General features: G+C 37.8%; 1 protein-coding gene across 1 annotated transcript in view; it reads left to right on the top strand.

Annotated features, from left to right (window-relative positions):
* Positions 1-842: 842 nt before the first annotated feature.
* Positions 843-18,030, top strand: part of LOC107295042 (NADP-dependent malic enzyme-like) — a gene marked incomplete at its 3' end in the record, with an annotated part of 38,817 nt that continues 21,629 nt past the window's right edge. The window contains exons 1-2 of the mRNA XM_015824332.1: positions 843-1,047; positions 14,680-14,813. Coding sequence (XP_015679818.1) covers positions 961-1,047; positions 14,680-14,813 — 221 coding nt within the window. The remainder of the gene's footprint in view (positions 1,048-14,679; positions 14,814-18,030) is intronic.

Below are 18,030 nucleotides of genomic sequence, written 5' to 3'. Positions count from 1 at the left end.
TTAATTTGCAAACAGTGGTGCCGTGCATTAAGTGCAATGAAAGAAAATATGTTCAAATAGTAAAGCAATTAAATGCATACAATTCTTTTATTCATGAATTAATATGTGAATACAAATAGCCTTCTCACACAGTTCTTGTTTCAAAATCGCCACCGTTTTGTACACAGAACTTAAAATTTGCCTTATTTTACTATTTATAGCAGATGTAACCATGGTCGGATGGAGATAAGGTCACAAAATAGGCAAGACTAGCTCAAGTGCGGGTGAGAGTAGGTTTCTGAGAATATCTGCGTTTAAAAAAAACAAACACAAACCTGTTTTAAGGCCTATATTTTTAATTTGCTTCCTATCTCAACATAACAAGAAATCATACTCTTGCTTTTCAGCAGCCATGACCAGAAAGGCTTGCAAGGGCCCGTTCTTTTCCCTCTATCCTAAAATTACGGTCACTGTTAACTAATTTAATTACCTTTTTACACACCACCATGCACTCAACCTCACTTGAATATTCGCCCAAAGCGCTTATTTCACGAGGCAGCCTTCAAACTACCTTCACACCCTGACCGATACTAGATTTCCCACGTACTAGGTACTGCAGGTGTGAACCTAAGGTGCGGCAAGGAAAACGATGCCACGCAGATCGATAGGGGTCTGCACCCCTCACGGCTGAGCCCTTTCGCCGGGGAAACACCTGACGCGAAGTGCCTCCGCGGCTGCCTCCCACAACTCCTCCGGAATGACTCAGCGACTCCCATGCCCTACTGACCTCGGAGGAGGAGGAGGAGGAGGCAGTTGTGGAAGCTCTATTCCTTCTCCCTCTTCCTCCTCCTCCTCCTCCCAAGAGGCGGCCGCCTCAGCAGCCCAGGCCATAAACGTCAAGCACCGGCACCAGGCATCATCCACCGACCAGTGCGGCCCCACCACCGACTCCCCTGCTCCGCAACTGGCCGACCTAGCAGCATGGAAGGAGCCGCGCCTGCTGAGAGGAAACCTAGTTGGACCACCAAGAGGGGCTGCGATGTTTTACGCGACCCTGCCTTCAACAAGGTTCGCGGGTCGGGCTGGGTGGCTGGCAGCAACTCCGCGGAGGAGAGGGGCGCGGGGGCGAGAGCGGCTGTCGTGAGAGAGAGAGAGCAACCGGGGGAGGGGGGAGCCTATAGCTCCGGCTCGGTTCCAGCCCCTCTTTTCCCGGGACGGGCTTCCAAACAAGGGGAGTTTTCTCTGGGCGCCGAGATTCTTCGGCGGCATGACATTTTGGCGTAACCGAGCCGGTTTGTATTTTTCCTGCGCTGGCTCCGCCTCAGCGCTCGCCCGGTCAGCTAGAGGGAAACAACTACCGCCGCCCTGCGCAGGAACGAAGCTCCCCCCTCCCACCCCCAAGCCGCTTTTCTCTAGTAATTTGAACCCAGGCTCCGTCGATTGGTTGGGTTCTTCTGGCGTCTAACTCAGTTGGAGTTAACTGCAGACTGGACGGGTTGTGTGTAGCGTGCGAAGAACAAGACAACACTTCATACAAGGGGAAGGTGGCTGGGATAGAAAAGGGGGATCGGCTGCTTTTGGGACTTCAACGCTTTGCTTTAAAAGCAATGCTGGAAAGAGCAGGCGAAGCGGTTCCAAGGGACGGCCGGATTGACACGCCGTTTAAAGGGACACTGACAGCTCTTAGTTGTAGTAAACAGAAAGTACAGCGTAGCTTCTTAAGTCAACCTGGTACCATCCATCCACTTTGCTTTCTTAGCGGAATTAGCTGTCTGCGGTGTGAGCCTTTTTCAGTGTGTGTTTACTGTACACAAATAATCAAACCCTAGTTAGCTTTGTGTTCTGATCAACAATATCTGGCTTTTTCAGCAAGATTTTATCAGTATATCATAAGAACATTGTGCTCTTTCATTTTTTCCTGTCAGGCTGCACTATTTCATTTTTTTTTAAAGTCTACTCTTACACTACCACAGCTGGCCATAACAACCCAAGCAACATTTTCTCCATAGCCCTTCAGCTTCATCTGATTAGAGATAAATTACCAGACTTTGTGGATAAGGCCACAAAGGGGGGGAATGGATGGAATGCAATTAAAAAGGTACTTAATATGGGATGAAGGTGAAATTTGCAGAAAGAAGTCTAACAGGCTAAAGGTATTTTCCAATTGAACTTGGAAACTACATGGATGTTACTATATTTTTAAAATTATGGTTTTGAGAGAACCGAGGAGTATTCTTTCATAATACCATACCATGTAGTAAAATGGTAAAAAATATTTGGTCTATAAAAGACACGATTAGGGCTTCTTTCATGTAGAAAACAAAAATAGGATTTCCTCAGGAGAAATGATTTCCCTTTGCATTTAATGGGAATTATTTCAGGAAGAAGTAATCATAGGACTGCAGCCATGTTGATGAATTTAGCTGATGAGGAAAAATTCAAGTCATCTAGTATTATGCTAGAATAACGGAAATGAAACCTTCGTTATTGTGCAATTAGTTTCTTTCAGCTTTTTTGCTCAAATGGCAGTAATTTGGGTATAAATAATTTTCACCACTGCTCTTTCCATAGGTTAGACTATGTGGTGAGTCTTGCACGTTTCCATCTTTTAATGGCACTTTTTAAAAAAATTATATTGTATAATGGTTTTTACTGTATGTCACTCGAGTTGGGCAGCCTTATACATTTCTAAAATAAAGAAATGTACCTAATATAACAATGGAAACAAATAAAGTTCCCATTATGTTGACCTTGACTATTAATGACTACCTGAACATGTTTGCTTGAAAAAAATATGGACATAATTTGCCATTATATTTTAAAACACTTTTTAATTAATTTACATAGAGCCCTTGGATTTTCTGTACAATAGACTTGTTTGTAAGTCATATCCAGATCTGACTCTGTTTAGCTTTTCTCAGATTAGACAAGGTCAGGTAGATGCTGCCACCTGCTGTGATAATAAGGAGTGTCTGTATGTAGTGCTAAGATGTTACAGGTATTGTAAATTAAATAATAAAAGCATTCTATACTGTATATTTTAAGATAGCATGTACTTGTAGCCCTTGATTAAATTTAGGAATAAATGTCACTTTGTAAAAATTCTGCAAAGGCCTGGTCTTTAACAACTAACAATCTTAGGTCTAGGCACAATATATGACAATATGTGGCAAAGTGGAACCTAATCTTCTGAACATTTTTATAACATTCATATTTTTCAGTCAAAAACTAAAATTTAAATATGAACCTAAGTGTTTTTGCAGAGGAAGGAAGATAGATAAACTATCAGTAGTTTAGTTAAATAGAACATTTTCAAGGCTAACTCTATTTCCTTGTGGAAATAACAGGAAAGTTTGGTGATGCTATTTTAATTAAATGCTGTGAAAATGATATTTAACCTTTTATTTTCCTTGGAGATCACTAATTATTTTCCGTCAGTCTTGAAAATTAACACTCATTCTTATTTGGAAACAAGCATCCTAGTTCCAAAGGTAGAAAATTGGACTATGTCTACTTTCTTTTATAACATATGCAAGATAATTTAGCAAAATGAAACACATTTAACTTTTCAAGGATCCTGAAGAATAATTTTACTTATATACAAATTATTTTCCTGAGCATCATTAGGGGCCACACTGCAAAATTGCAAAAAAAAAGTCCTGTTATAGATATTTATATTGTTTACTTTTAGTTTCTTCTTTGTTTATAGGATATGAAACTAGTGCTCAAAAATGTCCATGTCTTGGAAGTTATATCCATTGATATGCTTTTTGCATCTCTCATGCATGTATTGTGAATCACCCAGAGTCATTTGGAATTGGATAGTGCCTAAATCAAATACATTAAATTTAATTATCCCTTCCTCACACTCTTTTGCACCGTCCTCATGCCTTGCTGCACCTTTTGTGCACTTTCCCTGACCCTCCTACACACCCTTATTTCCTTCCCCACCCAGCAGCAGCCACTTACTTGATTGTATACCTGGGTCTTGCAGTTTTTTGCCAGCTTTCCCACTGACTTCAGTTGTGGGAAACTGGCAGGAAGCTGCCTAGCCTAAATGTTGTGGGAATGCAGTTATCGGCAACCAGGAGTCATTGCTAACTGATGCAGTCTTTTATTAGTGTTGGAAATTCTAGTCCTAATTACTCTCATATATTGAAGATTACCTATATATGTAAAATTTGTACCTGACTCACCCTGTATTTAAATGTTTCTTTGATTAAATTTTTTTCTTCATGGAAATCTTAGCAACAAACAGGGACCCAGCATTTCTGAATCATCCTTGAACTTCTGTTCTGATCTGTCAGTAGCATTTTCCTTTGGGGTGTGTACCTTCCCTGGTGTGTCAGCCAGAAGTGACAGATACTGCAATTACCTCTTGACGTTTTGGTTCTTTGATGCTACTCAGGTTGATTCAGCACAACAGAATTCGAATTGCACATTATATTGTCAACCTACGTAAATCATATGATTGCATATTGCATAACTATATGAATGTATATTTCTAACAGACACGATTAACATGTAAGATGAAATAATGCTAAAAGTAGGTTAGTGTCATACTAAACCTTGCGTGAAAGCTGAAAGAGTGCCATGAGAACATCTAATGACTTTAACACCAGAAAAGTTGTTATTTATACTTCAACAATACCTATTATTTTCTCCTCCTCCTTTATAAATCTCTGGTTTGCCTCAAAATTAACTGGACAGCTTTGCCTTAGTCATTCTTGTAACTAGCAATTAGATGATCAGCTGTCTGCAAACTGCTTTTACTAATGTCTACAGAATACTACTGATTAGCAGTGATTTCTGAGAAGGACAGAGGGAGAGGAAGTTTGTAAAGTGGGACATTGTGTATACTTCAACTGTTGCCCATGTACTCTTTTATTCTACAACCTATAGTCTTTTGGAATAAAAACATTATATATATCATATTGTGAGGATAATATTAGAGAGGCAGAACAATGATATCATCTTGAATTCTTTGAAAAAAAGATGCCATATCAATTCCTTGAAATACCCGTAGTTGGAACATTGTTTTTTGCTTGTCTCATGCCTTTCACTTCTGACTATAACAAAATTCTATTTCCTATTGTTTGTGAAGTGAGGAGATACTTCTACATTTCAAATTACCTCATGTAGAGATGAAGTGTTGGAAACATGCAGTTAAATTATACAATTTGAGAGGCCTGTAGGCACCTATAGCTGAAGGTAGTGAATTGTTAATCATTTTTAGGTAGAAATGAGGCTTATCATTCCATAATATTGATGTTTAGAGTTCCAGTAATAAAAAAAAAGTAGGGCTAGAAGGATTTGTGGTGAATCCAGAATTATTTTTGCAGGCTTCTGTAATGTATCTTTGATGCCAACCAAATAAATTAGTGAGTAGGGAACCCAAATAAATGGGTTCCACACAGGTGGTAATCTGTATAAGTAAGCATGAAAAAGAAGGGCAAGGATCAAGCAATCTCTACCATATTGGCTACTCTCAAATATATAGATGGTTTTGACCACCTATATACTACTAAAACCCTTGTGTTTGTTTGATTCATTACGTACAATTGAGGACCCATGACTCCTGTGAGAATGAAAGTTGGGGAAGTTGTTGCTGCTTCAGCACCACCACTGCCCAACTGTGGTCACATGTTCATCATGATGGATAAGCTTGCATGGAGAAAGTCAATGGACAACTCAGGCAGGGAAGTTGCAAGTGCACTCAATTTGCACATTTGCATCAGCCACTTCTTGTCTGCTGGCTTTGGACATGCAACTTCCTACCTAGGACGCTTGCAGGGAGAAAGTCAATGGGAAACCTGGCAGACTAGCAAGTTTCCCCCACTTGTGGATTCTCTTCCAGTTCCTCTGCACTCACACTGCACTTACATGCCTTCTGGGAAGGGAAGGGAAAGGAAGGGAGAAAAGAGGACAGAGGGAGAAAGGAATATACTTGCCATAAACATTTGTGCATCATTCTAAATTAAGTGATTTGTTTTGCTTTTGCTTTAGTACATTAAACTTTGCTATTATGCTTTATAAACCATGACTTGGATGCATCCATCCAATTATGGTTGATTCAAGAAATCATGACTAAATAAAAGATGGCTTAGAGTGATACGTGGTCACTGAATATGATAATTCAAACATGTTGTTTGGTTCTTAACATTTTACAAGGATACAGCCATGTGGCTCTGTATACATCTGAAATGCATCAGTGTAATTAGGATGTGTTCCTTATATCTTTCCATGATGCTCAGAAATTAAAGGGTTTTTTTCTGAAAGCCATTGTTGATACATTTATTAGAAAGTTTGATTTCTAAATCAAATAATTATAACAAAAGACAGAGATCTAGAGATGAATTGTGTAGATGTGGATATGTTTAACTACTTTGATTTCAACACAAAAGAATTGCACATGGAGATTATTAATGTGAGCATAAAGATTTGACTTTTAAAAGCTGTCTGGACTTGGTCCATGAACAACTCTTGAAGGATGTCTATAGATAAATCTTTCTTTGGCCACATGTGCTGGACTAGATATACCAGCTGAATTCCGAAAACCAAAAGAGAATAACAAATAACAAACAGTAAAGTTTCTGGGCTGGTATTACATCTTTTAAAAATGTTCAGATTATTGGCTTTCTACACATTTTAAATGCTGTTACTGTAATGTTTTTTCCAAAGAATCTTTTGCATATTTTCAGTTATGAATTCAAACTGTACACAATTGCTCTTCATATTGTATTCTGAAATTAAATTCAAATTAATTAAAATTTAATTAAAGTGAAAATAATGATTTCACGAATGAGACTCAGTTTTTGGTTAAGTACTTAGTGATTAAGATAAGTCCTTAACCTGATCGATGCCACATGTACAATGAGTGCATTTCAAATCCAGCATATATAAATATCGTTATCTACCTTCACATTGGGTGAACTGTGATTCATAATTAAGAAAAAAATTGAGCATAACACTGTTAGGATATTCTTTCTTTTTTTCCAAATTCTTGCCAAGTTCTTTATATACTTCTGTATTCATATAGAATTCAAGTCATCAAAATAAATTATACCATTTGTTAATTTATATGGCATTTTTGTTCATAGAATATCATAACTTAAGCTATTTAATTGCATAAATTAGTATTATATTTTGATTTCATATCTGGAATCTGATTATACCAGAAAGTTAGTATTTTCCAGAATAATGTCTCCCAGAGCATGATATAACTGTAATATGTGCATTTGTGGGTGTATGTTTGTGTGTGTAGTTGAACATGATTTTCTGAAGACAAAAGTAGAAACGAATCTTACAAAATGTGGCAACTCTGTGTTCCTTACTGTGTGTTCCTTACTGTGAAACATATAAATATCATTTGATCTTATGAGGATGCTTTAACAAAATGAGTTAGAAGCACTGTGATGTACGGTATGTATTATATTTTTACAGCAAGACATATTTGTAGATATCTAGGGAAACATTCTCTTAGGGATTAGATTCAGTTTTTTGTGGGTGCTAAAATTTGTCATTCTCTTTGCCGGGCAACACCTTTCCCTCCACCCTGCCCAACCAGGTGACCTCCCCCTCTTCCAAGGATTCTGTGAGTTGCAGAGAACGTGGTGGAGCAGATGGATTTGGGTTTTCTTTTCCACAGATTTTGCAGATGCTAGAAGCAGCATCTTTATAGAGTACTATTTTTACAAGAGCTAAATAGAAAAATTAAACCTGCACTGGAGACCTGGAAGAGAGGAGGTTTTGGGTTTACTATCGCAGCAATGATTTGAAAGTCTAACAAATATTTTCCCATTATCCTCTTTGCACCCATAATATTATGGTCCCATAAAACATAGGTTAAATCCTTGTTATTTCAATAGCAACCTTGGCTGACTTTCTATTCTTCAGTCTAGTTGTTCTGGAATATTTTATGGTTTCATATGGAGCTTATAAAAATTCAACAGGAAGCTAGGAATGTATCTACCATTTTTAGTTTGTTCTAAGGACTAAAGAAGGAAATAAATTATTATAGACATAATAAATGAGTAGCTAATAAGCCATTCAAGATTAATGGTAATTTACATAAGCATTCATTAGAAGAGTGCTAGTTTGGCTTTTTTAGACTAGAATAGAGCTGGAAGGGACCTTGGAGATCTTCTAGTCCAACCCCCTGCTCAAGCAGGAGAGTCCTATACCATCCCAAACAAGTGACTGTCTCTAGCCTCTTCTTAAAAATCTCCAGTGATGGAGCGCCCATAATTTCTGGAGGCAAGCTGTCAGGAAGTTTCTCCTTAATTCCAGGTTGCTTCTGTCTTTGGTCAGTTTCCAACCATTGTTTCTTGTTCTGCCCTCTGGTGCTTTGGAGAATAACATGACCCCCTCTTCTTGGTGGCAGCCCCTCAAATACTGAAATACAGTTTCCCCCATTTTTTCTTTTCTTTAGACTAGCTAGCCAAACCCAAGTCCTGCAGCTGTTCTTCATATGTTTTAGTCTCCAGACCTTTGATCATCTTAGTTGCTCTTCTCCGATTTTTTTTCCAAACTCTCAACATCTTTTTTGTGATATGGTGACCAAAATTGGCTGCAATATTCCAGGTGTGGTCTTACTAGGGTTTTATAAAGCGGTATCTCACGTAATCTTGATTCTATGCCTCTGTTTATACAACCCAGGATTGTATTAGCTTTTTTGGCTGCTGCTGCACACTGATGGCTCATAGTCAAGTGATCGTGCACTAGGACTCCAAGGTCCCTCTCACAGTTACTGTTTTTAAGCCAGGTCTTGCCCAATCTGTACCTGTACCTTTGATTTTTCCTGCCTAAATGTAATTGAAACTCATTTTGTTGGATAGGGCCCATTGTTCAAGTTTGTCAAGATCTTTTTGGATCCTGAGTTTGTCTTCTGAAGTATTGGCTACTCCTGCCAGTTTGGTGTCATCTGCAAATTTGATGAGTTCCCCTTCAATTCCCTCATCTAAGTCATTGATGAAGTTAGTGAAGAGAACTGGGCCTAAGATGGAACCTTGTGGTACCCCACTGCTTACTTCTCTCCATGTGGATGTAGTGCCATTGAGGACTACTTGTTGAGTATGGTTTGCCAGCCAACTACAGATCCATCTGGTGGTGATGTTGTCTATTCTCTAGCTTACCAAGGAGTAGGTTGTGGTCTACTTTATCAAATATCTTACTGAAATCTAAGTATACTACATCCAGAGCATTTCGCTGATCTACTAGTTTAGTCACTTTATCAAAGAATGAAATAAAATTGCTTTGGCATGATCTGTTTTTAATAAACCCGTGCTGGCTACTAGTTATAACTTTGTTTGCAGATGTTTTTTGATTATATTTTCTAGGATCTTCCCAGGTATTGCTGTTAAATTGATTGGTCTGTAGTTTCCTGGATCCATTTTTTTCCTTTTCTTGAAGATGGGAACACATCTTTCCAATCTTCAGATACTTCCCCAGTGCTCCAGGATTTATGAAAGATGTGGTGCAATGATTCTGAGATAATATTTGCCAACTCCTTCAGAACTCTGGGATGTAATCTATCGGTCCCGGGTCAAGGTCGGATAGCTGTTCTCTTACCATTTTCTTGCTTATTTTAATTTTTGTTTCTAGTTTGTCTTTTGCAGTGGTTTTTTTGGTTATGTTGGGCTATAGTTTATTTTTGTGTGAAGACTGATGCAAAGTATGAGTTAAGCAGCTCTGCTTTCTCCCTGTTGCCTGTAATTTCCTTGCCATCTTCTTTCTTTAGTGGACCTACAGTTTCCTTGACTTTTTTCTTGTTGTTAATATGTTGGAAGAAACTTTTTTTATTATCCTTGATTTCTGTTGCAAGTCTTTGTTTGTTCTGAGCCTTTGTTTTCCTGACTTCATCTTTGCATGTTCTAGCTCAGTGATGGGACCTTTTAGAGACTGAGTGCCCAAACTGCAACCCAAAACCCATTTATGCATCGTCGAGTGCCGGGTGGGTGTGACCCATTGGGTGGGCATGGCCCATTGGATGGGCGTGGCTGCGGTGGTAACGGCAGACTGGGTGGGACTAAAAGTTCAATCAATCAAGTCCAACTTTGCAAGATCTTTTTTTTCCCCGCAAGAAGTTGAAATTGACTGATTGAACCTTTTTTTTTTGCACACGGTGGCGGAGGCCTAAAGCGAAAAGGTTTTATAAAACCCAGCTGAAGGCCTAGGACTGGGGCAATGGCGCACGTGCCCATAGAGAGGGCTCTGAGTGCCGCCTCTGGCACCCGTGCCATAGGTTCGCCACTACTGTTCTAGCTGACTGCTGATAATCAGCCTTAGTTATGTGCCCCTCTTTCCATTTTTTGTATTTGTCCCTTTTGTCTTTCAATTTGTCAGAGAAATCGTTGTGCAGCCATGTTGGTTTCTTCTTGAATTTCTTGTTTTTCTTTTTCAGTGGTATTGTGTTGATATGGGCTTTTATGATAGCATTTTACAGAATTTCCCCATGCTTCTTGGGTTGTTTTCCCCTTTAGGATTCTTCTCTATTCCATGATATTTTGAATATAATATATAGTAATGGATCTTGTGGCTCCTAGTTTGGGAAAGAGCTTTGTATTATTACTTACTAAAGGAAGTAGAAATCTCATCACAGTATCCATAACTCCATCTGTTGTAGTAAGATAATATCAGCATATTATAATCATCTGGGGGCTGTTTATACTAGTTGAGTTTATTCCTCATTTTCCACTGTGTCAGTGATTGTGACTGTTTAGAGTTCATAATTTTAGTATCAATCAACCAGCCTTATTTGTTTGTTTCCCCTCTCTGCTGTTTCTCCGTTGCTTTTTGTAACATCTTCTTTGATGAAGAGATTTGAAGATCTTTTATACAATCTTTGTTGTGGCATGTTAAAGTGGAAATGGAATAGGGATAATTTATTACCTCAGTCACAGAACGTTTCCAAGGGTTCCCAGCAAAAAAAAATAAAATCATAAGCATAGCCTGGTTAAGCTGAACCTCTAACATATACTAGTCTGTCTGGCAGAGAATGTTTAGTCCTTCATTATACATTTTTCTCTTGAGCCAAATCCCAGGAAGAACAGAAAGGAAAGTGCTTTGAACCATCCTATTCAAAAACGTGAAATACTGCCCATTACAAAGTTTGTGCCAGTCCAGAAACAAAAAAAGCTAGACATGAAACAATGCAGTTTTGTAGGTGAGGAAACATTTAATAAGAAATTCCCTTATTAAGTCAATTGTCAAATCTTTATTTTTTTAAAAAAAAGGAATGTAAAGAAGATAGCAACCACACAGAATTCCAAACAAAATCCACATTGTTAGCTTAACAACTACAGTATTTACTTATTATGAGTTTATAAGATCTTAATTTCAGAAATTATTCAAAATTCATTGTAAAGGGAATGTCTGGGGAGAAATTACATGGTCCTTTTTGTTGGCAGGCCTTCCTTCCTATTGCTATTGCTTTCTATTTTTTGAACAATATCAGTTTTATAGAATGTGGAGAATAATGGAAAAACAAAGGTACCCTTTGGAGAGATTGTCAGTTGGTCTCTTCAATCAAGTAAATGCTTAATCTCTGATATCATTAAATTTACTAGTTCATCAACATTTATCTAGTTGAACCTGCTTTCCAAATTATCTTGGTGAAATGATAACAGTGCTGATTAGCTGCCATCAATTATGCCATTGTATAAATGCATTTATATGGAGGAAGCTTTTTTTTTTAAAGAAAACAAAAGTGAATTCTGTTTACTCACATCTCTCAGCCAACTTATCTGATGCTTTAGCAGCCATTCAAAAAAAAAAATACAGGGTTTTTTTTTCACACCAGTCTTTCCTTTTATCCATAAAATCTAGAGATGGCCACTTCCTGTGAGTGTCATGACATCCTCATTTGGTATCTAAAATTTCCATGTTAATAAAAAAATACTTCATATTATTTTACTGATTTGAAAATTGTGGGATTTTGGTATTCCCATCTAATAGCTTGCATATTTTTTGGCAAGAGCACCAAAATCTCATATTGCAAGCAAAATGCCAATAACATTTATGATTTGGTAAGCTAGCTAGATAATAATTTTTTTCTATTTAAAAATTATTTCACTGTGTCCATCAGTTACAATCTTCAGTACATTACATAAACTGTTTGTTTAAAGCAGATTTGACATGTTTGAGAACTACATCTCTCTCTGTAACTAGTAGCAATAATCACAAAGTAAAGCTCACGTTGTGTATGAAAGAATAGTTCTTTCTGTGATGCTACTTTCCTCACATTTCCTTCCATATATCCTGCACATATTTATTTAACTTAACAGAAAAGAAAGAATATAGATTATATTTTTTAGAAACAGAAAAAGATCATATTTGAAAGAAAAAGATGAAATAAGCCAAGATGTAAAAACTGTTTATTTTCACATACAAAAAAGTAATGATGTGAGAACAAATAATGTGTGGTCCAGTCAATAATAGTTAGATTTTGGTACTGTTGCAGCACTGGCCAAAACAAATGAGTACTTGACATACAAATTCAAGTGATATGTGGAAATTATGTTTACCTCTGAGGTCAGTTTTCCAATTTGGCTGCAAGTGCGCAAACGTTTACCGTGAGGTTTGAATTAAATACGCTTTCTTTAAAACGAATCAAATATTTCTGCAGTCATGGAAACTTTGTAAATAGTTTTAATACCTGCAATTTTCATATTCTTCCTGCCTATATTTGAGGTACTGGAGAAAGCATCAATTGAACAGATACTGCAGGAACAGTAATAGTAAACCAAAAGCCTAAACATTTGAAGGACCCCAGGTAGTTGGTGTGGTATAATGGATAAGGTAGTGGACTAAGCAGGGAAAACCAGGTTTATATCAATGCTTGACCATTATAGGTGATTGAGCAGCTTGGTTCACTTGCTCTCCAGCCCAATCTACTCACAGAGTTGCTATTGAAATAGAAAGAGCAATCTTTGAACTCTGTTACAGAAAAGGGGAAATAAATAAGCAATCTCAGTCATTTTATTTATTTTTATTGTGTCTTTGGGTGTGCACGTGCGCAGAAATATGCAATGTCACCTAATGGTGCTTGGCGCCTGAAAAGGTTGTCACCCTGAAATAACATAGGGGCAATTGTCATCCAGGAAGGCCTTGATGACTTTCAAAGAATTTGCTCCCCAGAAAACTGAATGTGGAACTGGACTTCAGTTTTTCTGAACGTTCAGTTTTTCACTCTTGTAGTAGCTTCCTTGCTGCAGAGTGATATCCTTATTTTAGCCACTAGATTTCATTGAAGCTGAATAGGTCTGCTCTGGTTCTGAAGAAAGTGGAATATGCCTAGATAAAAATAAAGTGGCAGGAACAGCCAACACTCCATAAAATAGGCTTAAGATACAGAAGGATCTTGACAGACTTGAACACTGGGCACTATCTAACAAAATGAAATTCAATAGTGAAAAAAATAAGGTTCGATATTTAGGCAAGAATAACCAAATGTACAGGTATAGTACTATAGGTGGTACCTGGCTCAATAGTAGTAACTGTGAGAGGGATCTCGGAATCCTAGTGGACAATTACTTAAATATGAGCCAGCAGTGTGCTGCAGCTGCCAAAAAAGCCAACACAGTGCTACGCTGCATTAACAGAGGGATAGAATCAAGATCACGTGAAGTGTTAATACCACTTTACAATGCCTTAGTAAGGCCACACTTGGAATACATCCAGTTTTGGTCACCACAATGAAAAAAAGATGTTGAGACTCTAGAAAGAGTACAGAGAAGAGCAACAAAGATGATTAGGGGACTGGAGGCTAAAACATATAAGGAACAGTTGCTGGAATTGGGTATGTCTAATTTAATGAAGAAGGGTGACATGATAGCAGTGTTCCAATATCTCAGGGATTGCCACAAAGAAGAGGGAGTCAAGCTATTCTCTAACCTAGAACTAAGGAGAAATTTCCTGACAGTTAGAACAATTAATCAGTGGAACAACCTGCCTCCAGAAGTTGTGAATGCTCCAACACTGGAAGTTTTTAAGAAGAGATTGGATAGCCATTTGTATGAAATGGTATAGGGTTCCCTGCCTAAGCAGGGGGTTGGACTAGATGACCTTCAATATCTCTTCCAACTACTACTACTACTACTACTACTACTACTACTACTACTACTACTACTACTTATTATTATTATTATTATTATTATTATTATTATTAAAGAAACTTTTAAATAATGTACAGTATATTTCAATTTTAGTTCTTTTTTTGTCCAATAACTTCTAGGCAATGTTCTAAACACAGCTTCCACTTAATATCATCCATACAATATAGCTATTATAATAGTTCTGATTCATATAGCATAACTGTTATATGTCTGTTCAAAATAGACTGTTGTTTTGTGTTAATTGTGGTTTATCACTTTAACGTGTATTCCAGAGACAGTTTTTCTGCGATGTACAGCAGAATTGTCTGCTTGATAAACAAAAGAATAATACAACTTTTAAGCTAGGGTATTTTTGTGTACATTTATATAGTAAAGAATGTTGAATTTACATGTAAAATGTATGTGTGGGAGAGGGATTTAGTATATATTTTAGAAGCATAACATGATCATGTAGTAAAAAGATTATATAGAGAGAGGTACAGTTGAACAATATTGATTTCTCTAACAAATTGGCTCCCGTAATGTTTTAAAATATTTTTTCACTAAAATGATTATTGTTTGTTTGTTTGCTTGTTTTTCTATACAGGGCCTGGCTTTTACTTTGGAAGAGAGACAACAGCTTAATATTCATGGATTACTACCTCCCTGTTTTTTCAGTCAAGACAGACAAGTTTTAATCGAAATGAAAAAATTTGAAAGACAAGCAACTGACCTGGATAGGTGAAGTCTTCAAGGGGCATGCTTATCTACCCATCTACTATGGGGAGAATTTTTATAAACACCTCAGTTAAATTAGTTACATATTTTTATGCTTTCCCTCTCTTTCATTCACAGCTCCAGAAATCAAGGTCTATACATCTTAATTTCTGGTTCTCTTCCAGGATCATATCTATAAATATACTGCACCATGCCTGCTTTCCTGCTTTTACCTGTCATGCCTGTTGTAACATCTTTGTTTCACCCTTCATTTCGTCCCCACCTGCCTATTCCAAATTTCAGGCTTTTTTCCCTTTTCATTTAAATGGATATTGTTGCATCCTTTTTTATTAAAATAGAATAGGTCTGTTCTTCCTTTGAAGCAACAAGATGTGTTTCATTTGCCATCTGCCAGTTCTACAGCTTGATAAACTCTGTAACTTTGTGTGGACCCTACAGGCAATAAGACCAAATAAAAGCAGACTATTAGAAGATATAATTCCTCTTTGAAATACTTTTGGCTGTCCATTTTGGAAATTAAGTTTCAAAGAATCAGAGGGAATTTTTGTGGGCAAGAAGGGCGATGCATCTTTAAGCACTGTGTTACCTACTTCCTGAACAGATGAATCAATCTATAACTAGTCCCAATCGGTTTTGCATGTTTGCGTGGAGGTTGCATGATGGTGTGAGGAAGTGTTTGAGAGGTTCTGTGCAAGTCAAGGAAGTGTGTGAGTGTCCCATATGGCATGAGTGTAGAAGGGATGAGGGTTAGGGGGGAGAGACTTACCCCAGTGACATGTGATCTTCCCTACTGGCTTCTCCACTGATTTTTCTGGGGAAGCCAGCAGGGAAGGTTGTAAATAGTGATCCTGTGATCCTGGAGCACTTGACAACTAGTTGTAAGTGCAAATAGGTTGCCAAGCACTCAGATCGTAATCATGTGACTGGGGTGTGTGTGCTTGGACGGCCAGAAATCTGAGGATTAGTCATAATCACCATTCACTCAGTGCCATCATAACTTAGAATGGTCACTGATTGAATGATCGTAGGTTGAGGGCTAATTGTATGTATGCATATTATAATATTATAATAATACTAAGTATTTGTAAAAGGCTTTGATTTTTCTAGCCTGTCTTAGAAAATAGCTAAAAATATCTATCCATCAGTTTAGTACATAAGATCCATGTTAATTCCAAAAGCGAAGAATGGTTCATATAAAATTGAATCTAAACATATAGATCAGCCAAAAACAGCAAACAAAAAATTCCCAAGCTATATGTCAATTTCACATCCATATTGTTGATCCAGGAGTCAAGTATGACAATCAAGAGAAAGGATTATTAGTGATAAGGGAATCTGACCAAACTTTTCATGAGATTTGAAACTTTGCCTAGTAATTTTCTACCCCACAGAGAAATATTAGCATTAGCTGAAATATTATTTGTAATTGTAATGCAAGTTAAATAACATATAACATACAGAAAAACATGAATACAATAACATTTAATAAGAAATAAACTAGAGATGCAAAAGTTTATATGTTTAAAATGATTTAATATAAAAGACCTCACATAGATTGGACCTCCCAAGTGTTGATATGATTATAATAAATAGCAAACTTTCCTAAAATCAGAGTTTCAAACTTCCTTCAATCAAGTTTGAAAGCTCTTAAATGGAGCCTCTGAAAGATCAGCAGATATCTCCTGATCAAGTTCATGAATGTTTGTTTCTTTTTTCTTTTTACCTTTTTACCTCCAAAAGCAGGACTGTTGGGGAAAACAAGGGCAAGTATGAAAGAGCTGGAATTTCTCACTTTCTGTTTTCTTTGATTTCACTCCAAGCTCTGGAAACAACAATAGTTAATAATAGTTATTATTAGTGTAAGTAATAATCACACGTTTGTTCTTTTTTCTCTCAAATATATTTCCTCTCATCCATAGAGATGTTGTGGGTTTTGAAAGAGATTAAGGAAGGACAGGCAACTTTATTACTATTAATAAAAGCTAGTTAGCTGACTCAACTGTGCTAAATTAGATTGGCATGTCCAGAATTTCACTTCCGCTTCTATTTTGGTTACCTCTGTTGGTTGCAAGCATTGCTCGGAGGTCACCCTCTGCTTTTATAAACATCCACTCCCACATCGGGAAAATGGTTATACAGTATGAACCTTGTGAAATACAGTACTTTTTAAAGTGAGGAGTTGGAATCCTACCTTTCTTTCACAATTTTTACTCATATTTTTCACCCTGCTTTTTTTTTTTTAAAAGTGGGGACTGTTAGTTTAAAAAAAATCAGTTGTCAAGGGCAAAGGATATGCATGGGTAGCTTGGCCATTACATATGTGGACTTTTTAAAGGCAGATTCTGCCATTGGCTTTCTAGAAGCAGAATGTAGCGTCCCGGGGTTCTGCTGTAGCAGTGATGGCGAACCTTTTAGAGACCGAGTGCCCAAAAACTGGCCCCACCCCTGTTCCACCCCCTGCCCTGCCCCCCATCCCCCACCCAGGCAGCCCAGCAGCACTATGGTGGTTACACCCTCTGCCCAGGCCCTGCAGCATCAACTGTGCACGATGGGATGTGAGGGCAGAGTCTTGTCTACGCTGCCTGGCTGCCATATTCTTGGCTGCGCTGCTCCGTGTGGGCCACGCTCAGGGGCGACTCTCCTTCAGGGGGGCTGCTGGAGAGGAGGGGGTCATGGGGGGAGTCGAGGCTGGGGCAACCGCACGTGTGCCCACAGAGAGGGCTCCGAGTGCCGCCTCTGGCACCCATGCCAGAGGTTCGCCACCACTGTGCTATAGGGTTTACAGCTATTCTTCACAGTCAATTCTCTCTTGGTAGTTCTGCAAAACCAATAACAAAAGGAATGATGGGGATTCTGTGACTAATGTGAAGAGCCTATGGCCCATTAGCTTAAATGCCAAGCCACACCAGCTGGTTTGGAAAGGATGCTATATATACCCAATACCTATCCCCAAAGTATTTTGTAGGCTTGATAAATGGTGTGTTTTTGAAAAATCAGAAATTTCATTATCTTCCTAATTGTGCTTTGTTTACTACAAAATTGAGGGCAGTTAATACATGGAATAATATTTCATATTCCATACACGGCTTTCTAATAGCAGAAAGATTTTTTAGCAGACTTTTCCTCGTACCTTGCCCAAAGCATCATTTTTATAGAATTTGCCATCAAAGATTACTCCAAAGAAATGAACAGAAGAATAAAGTAAAATTAGACCTTTAAG

The sequence above is a fragment of the Protobothrops mucrosquamatus genome, unplaced genomic scaffold, assembly GCF_001527695.2.
Source record: "Protobothrops mucrosquamatus isolate PMUCROS unplaced genomic scaffold, P.Mucros_1.0 scaffold2207, whole genome shotgun sequence".
NCBI lineage: Eukaryota > Metazoa > Chordata > Lepidosauria > Squamata > Viperidae > Protobothrops > Protobothrops mucrosquamatus.
Note: the sequence above shows the minus strand (reverse complement) of the source record. Positions and strands in the feature narration are given on the sequence as shown.